General features: G+C 42.4%; 1 protein-coding gene across 1 annotated transcript in view; it reads right to left on the bottom strand.

The window, feature by feature from the left end:
• Nucleotides 1-1,249: 1,249 nt before the first annotated feature.
• The window catches only part of LOC126474520 (cholinesterase-like), a 63,590-nt gene continuing 58,839 nt past the window's right edge, over nt 1,250-6,000 (bottom strand). Inside the window, exon 9 of the mRNA XM_050101992.1 lies at nt 1,250-1,418. Within this exon, the coding sequence (XP_049957949.1) occupies nt 1,250-1,418 (169 nt within the window). The remainder of the gene's footprint in view (nt 1,419-6,000) is intronic.

The following is a 6,000-nucleotide window of genomic DNA, read 5'->3' as shown; positions in this document are numbered from 1 at the left end:
TCATTGTTGTTGACGTAAGTATTAACATGTTATATTTGTTTCAAACCCAGGCTCGTAATAATAGTGTCAATTACTCTAAATTTGTGTTTGCCTTGGTAGTTGGACATTCTTAATCATTTACTTTCTATGTGCCAAGTTTTTTTCACAGAGACAACCGTGTCTGAGGTGTCATTGTGTAGACAGAACGGTCAAGGCCGACGTTAACGTACTACTTATATTACTTATTCTTCAAACTCAGTTTTAAACTGGCCCTTAGGTACATTTTCAGAGTTAGTGACGTCCGGGAATTTCTTAGCAAACTTTACTTCTCAAGTCGCACATCGCTCGCACAAAGCCTCGCTGTTCCACAATGGTACGCGGCACTTTCTAAACGGGAACGGGAGCCACGCAAGTATATGTTGCTTCCCCTTCTCAGTCTGAAGCTTAATAATAATATTTACTTACAGAAAGCACATAGCAGTCCTGATAGATTAAGTAGGGAAGACAGAGAATGATTCACAACTCTTAGGAAAGAACTGACATGCCGTATCAATTATGAAAACAAGTTTTAGGTAGTGTAGGAGCCCACCAGATGCAGGGCCCTACGGGAGTGTTGCACAAACAAGCGGACGTGCGATGGTGAACTACTTTGGAGCATTGGGGTCCAAACATCACTTAATAATCAAACATTTAATTTCCAAGAATTGTCCGTTCATTGTCTTTTTACCGGCGCTGCCTATGAGTGCTGAGCTCGCGCTGCATCGAGCCGCAAAGTAGCACGTTAGCGCTAGACGACGAATTTGCCGGCGCAGGCTATGGCGCTCACGGAGTCAGCTGCACTAGAGGCGTCACACGAAATTCTTGAGGTAAAAGTACAAGAACACTGAAACCCTTAATATGGATACCATTCTAAGGATATATTTGACTCCAGTGAGTGGGTAAGTTGCTCTCTAACATGCATTCTTCTTGTGCAGTATACTGTCTTTCCTCCGCTCCGCCATCTGTGAATGTAGCAGGAAATGGTAGTAGGATGTATAATACTCGCGTATGTTAATTAGTTGCTAGTCAACTTAATTGCAATGAATAGTCCACTGTCACTTAGACGTTCATACGTCTTTTTATTGTAGGTGGTATCATGAATGTGATATAATTTTTTCATAGAGGATCGTCGTTTTTAAGTATTCCGAATTATTCCAAATGTTTTATCTCATTGCTAACTGAAGTCCAGGGTTAAGATACTTCACTACTGACGCTTTGGTTCTGTTGTCTATCATACGGTGTCGGGAAACGGCAGCAGTGGCACGTTCTCGCGCCAGAAGTCCATGCGCTCGCCAAGCCTGTCGTGTGCGAGCGAGAAGTTGGCCTGCATCAGCAGGTAGCTGCGGCTGCCCAGGGCGTACGGCTCCCACACCACGGGGTCCGCCTCAGGGGTGGGGTTCCTGTCGGGAGACACAACATATCCATCGTCTTTGAGATGTTGTAGAGAGATTCACAAGTACACTCTAAAGAACAAAACAGAAAACTCCTCATTACAATTGTGCGTAAATAAGCCTAAATTACTGTACATATTCAAGCAATCTGGAAGCATAATTCACTGTCACTGTACGTGCTCCAAGTTGATGTTAAAGGCTACTTCTGGCTTGTATATGTTTACGTTCAGTGATGAATCTGACCTGTCACAACATGAAGCAAATGCAGTTATTACTAATTCTATTTCCTTTATCACTGTGTATATCGAATCAGTTCTCGGAAGTGAAACAACGTATTTAGATTTCAGTATTCTTTCAAAAATTGATTATCTTTAAAATTAATTTTTTGTGTAATGGAAAAGCACTGAGAAGTAGCATAAAAATGACATTTGAAAAATGAGAGCCACCGTTGTGCAATTGGTAGTTCTAATGCAACCACGCACCTGGAAAGTACTTCGGCTCGAACAAACAGACCTGTATGAACGTTTGGTTACAGGTCCATTATGTACCTCTGAATGTGCTGGTGGGTGTCGTTTTTCTGCAGAACTCTGCATTCATGCTCTAGATATCACTGTAGATGTAATTGTAGACGCCATAAACAATGCAGGAATCTTAACTATAAATGTAAATGCGGAATGTCAATAAAATGCTCCGAGCAATACGAATGACTACGAAACGCACAGTGAAGAAATGCAAGTTGATCGCATGGCGTATTTGCACATTCTATAATATCAGTGTTGAACGCCATGTCAGTGACACTTTTGAAGTTGTTCACTGGTTCACCAATATCGTAGCCAGCGTTCTGCCACGCGTAACGAAGCATTGGTCTGTATACTCCGGTAGATAACTGATTGTAAATTACAGAATGCATATTCATGATAAAGAATCTGTCGTGCAATTTCGGCTGCATATTACTGGAACGTAGTTTAATGAAGTCTGTTATTCTCTTGGTATATATTTTATATTGCCTAAAGAAATACACATCCAGACGTTGTGCATATTTTGTAGTTTTAGGCGGAATGATTTTTAAATCTACATGTTTTCCGCCAGATACTTCCAGTAGTACTCGTTCATCCTTATGTCCAGACCAGGAGTCACAAAGTACTAATAACTTTCTCGACAAATGTGGATTCAAAACTGACAGAAAAAACGTCTTCATATGTTGCTTCGTCATCTTCCCACTCACACTTGCATCGACGATGACATTTGGAGGGCACCGCGTTTCTATTTCCCTTGACACGCGGGGTCCAAACTTTCCACTGGATTCTAAGCAAATATAGAGTTTGTCTGCCAATCGTCCGTCCATTGATATGGCAACATCGGTCGTGTAACTATGTGTTGCACAGTTAACTGATTGCAACATCGCGACAGTGTTTCTCTCCCCTTTCATGCATAGTGATCTGTCACAAGAAAGTTCATAGTTGAATTGACTCTGATCACAGTTCCATACAGAACTAATATCGATGTTTTCTCTCGTGATATGCTCATTGACGTCAGCAACAAACGTTTGAGCTCTTTCAATCAGCTCTTCTTCGTCATTCTTATCTTTTCGTGCTTGGAGCATAGTGATACGGCGTGATATTATCCTAAACTCCATTTTCAAATTGGTAATAAATACTAGTGAAGCTGTATAGTTTGTACACCCGAGATTTCTGGCTACGTCCAATGCCCAATGTTGTAAATGCCAATAATGAACGGCGGAACCGCATTCTCGCGGTTCATTGAATTTCGCCATTACACGCTCCTTGATAGTCTTGAACAGCAGTGTACGATTTCCTTTGAAAACTGTATTTCCTTCTCTTTTCTTTGCCACGTAATCCAGTATGTTTTTAATATTGCTTTAGACTTCAGTTTAGGGTATCTTTTCAGAAGCTTGTCGTATGTGTCGAAACCTCTTACGTAATAATCATCGTACATGTTCTCCAGTGTGTTGTCATCAAACGCCGTGATGATACTTGCAACTTTAACCTTCTTCTTGGGAGACGGTTGGTATTCACTGTCACTGCTTCCATCGCCTCTTCCCGCACTTGTCGTAGCACTACCGTTTGCAATGAGTTGTTCGTCATTATCATCCCTATCATCATCATTATGTGTTAGTGTTACAACAGTATCTGTTTCTAACTTCTGCTCACATTTGTGCACTATAATAGATACCATAAAACATGCGCATGATTTGTCTTCCACACCAATACCATCTTCACGAAGAAGGGTTCTTCGTAACTTCATCTCAACCAATCGCAATACATTAGCAGGATTGATTGCCAATCGCCGAGCCATCCTACGCTTCAATACACAAATAATGTCACAAAACGCAACTTCAGAGGCACACTGCACCGTCCATACTGGTCTCGACTGGCGTACCGGCAGGTCAGTGTGCAAAGCGGCATGGCATACGCAGAGGCCTCTAACGGACGAGTGCAGAGTTTTGCAGATGCGGGAGTATCACCAGTGCAATAAGAGACCTTTCGATTATTTCTCACACGATTTTGGTTTATTTGTGTTTGTTCGAGCCCAAGTACTTTCCCGGTCAGTGGCGACAGACAGAGGAACAATGATAATGACCACAGGAAGAGTTATAGGCATATTGTAACAAAAATGCCAGCTAGTTTGAAACACCTGAAACCTAGGCTACAGGAAAAGGCCTTAACGCCATTCAGGATCTCATATCTCATGATCGTCCACTTCTCCTCCGGTGGGTTAATTTAGATGAATGTACCTTAGTGTAATGTTTAATCGTTAGAACAGAAACAAAGTTGGCGTTAATGACGGTCGTTTTTGAACCGTTATCAGCAAGGAGCGGTGGCAACTAGCGGAATGTGTCAGATAACGACATATCGACTCAATTAATGATGTCGAGAGGTATCTACGATGACAAAGGCGCTAAAAACAACTAGTCCACGTCACGTTTTACTACATAGCACTATATGTAACTAAATTAGTTTCGTTGTGTGCATTATAGAATTTACCATCAGTCTCTGTTACATAATTTGAGTATGAACAAGAGAGATGCTTAATACCGGAAAATAAAGTACTCAGTTGAAAAGTACATAAATCTGAGACATCGCAATTGGGGTATGGAAGCTGTGAGTCTAATCAGCAGTCGTGATCCATCAGTCCTCAGGTTTGTCGCAGTCAACCACGACTACGTGTCCTTCTCAGAGTAGTACTTGCATCCAAGCCTAAATTATTTGTTGCGTGTAGTCGAATCTTTATCTTCGACGAAAGTTTTTAACCTGTAAAGATCCCTCTGGTACCACGAGAGTATTAAGGCAGAAGCCTATTTCAGGCCTTTTCCTCACATTTTTATCTTATTTTTATGCTTGATTTCCGTATGAGGTTCTTCTGTTTCATATACTTTCCGATTCGATTTTTTTGCTGACTTACACTTGTATCGGGAGCTGATTACATACGTGATTGTGGCTAAGACTTTACCAACGTAGATAACTCATCTCTCTGTGCAGAATGCAACATACCGTACCAACAGTAGCCGTTTCTCTTTAACTCATCTAGCTCTGGGACTACCGGAAATTATTTCCACTTCAGGCGGGCTGCAGGTGAAGCTTTCAAATGCTGTAGAGGGATCATCCATCAATGAAAGCGCTATTTTTGTGGTAATAGACCATATAAACAGCCGAGCCATATTTTCAGCTCTAATCTTGCGGATAACCTGGATAATTGGACAGGACAGGCCAAGGAGCGTCTAGCGCTTTTCGTAGCAGAACGGAGCACTGGAGTGGTGGGTCGAGAATTTCGCCTGATAGCGAACTGTCGGTGGAGTCTTCAACTGTCCGCTTGCCGATACCCCTCGGCGTTTGGTCTTCAGACTCCATTCCGGACGCTAGATACGGGGCCACACGTGCGTCTATGGTTTTTCTTACCTCTGCCTTTTCATGGGAACGCAGGGCAAAGCTCACACCAATATTTCCAGAATTTCTACAAGCGAGTTTGGCCATGAGAATATGGATGAACACTGTTCTCGTTTCTGAAAGCTCAGAGCTTATTGTCGGCTACATTATTAACTTGTTGGTGGGAATTTGTTAGCTGACTTTCAGATCCCTTTTTGGAGGAGCTCTTAGGCCCTGTCTGTGATTGGCTAGAAGAACTGCGCCGAGTATATTTCCGAGGTCTGAAGGAAAACTTTCTAGAATTAGAGAAGTACTCTTACTCTGGACTCAACTTATGGTTCCACATGTGTTCGTGTTTCCTTGAGTTCGGCATTGTGCCAGGTCGTCAAAGTTCAACACTGGACTTAATTTGGACTTTTCTGCATCTCTGAAAGGTAATAATGCAGGTGCCTCGAAATCACAACATTTCGATACACACTGACCACAACTGGCAGCCACTGTAGTACATGGCACGGAGACCCTTCCTCAGCCAGCCCGGTCACAACCACGGTACGACCGCTATTCCAGTGCGCTCGCCAAAATTCTGAAGTCACGAGAAGTGAGAGGGGAGGAGTTCATTACGATTTATGTTCTCAGTTTGTACATCATACGACCTACGCACTCCACCAAGTTGTATGCATGTGTTCTACAGTCTAATTTGCTCTTTC

This window comes from Schistocerca serialis, chromosome 4 (assembly GCF_023864345.2).
Source record: "Schistocerca serialis cubense isolate TAMUIC-IGC-003099 chromosome 4, iqSchSeri2.2, whole genome shotgun sequence".
NCBI lineage: Eukaryota > Metazoa > Arthropoda > Insecta > Orthoptera > Acrididae > Schistocerca > Schistocerca serialis.
The sequence above is the reverse complement of the archived record's forward strand: the minus strand, read 5'-3'. Positions and strand labels throughout refer to the sequence as shown.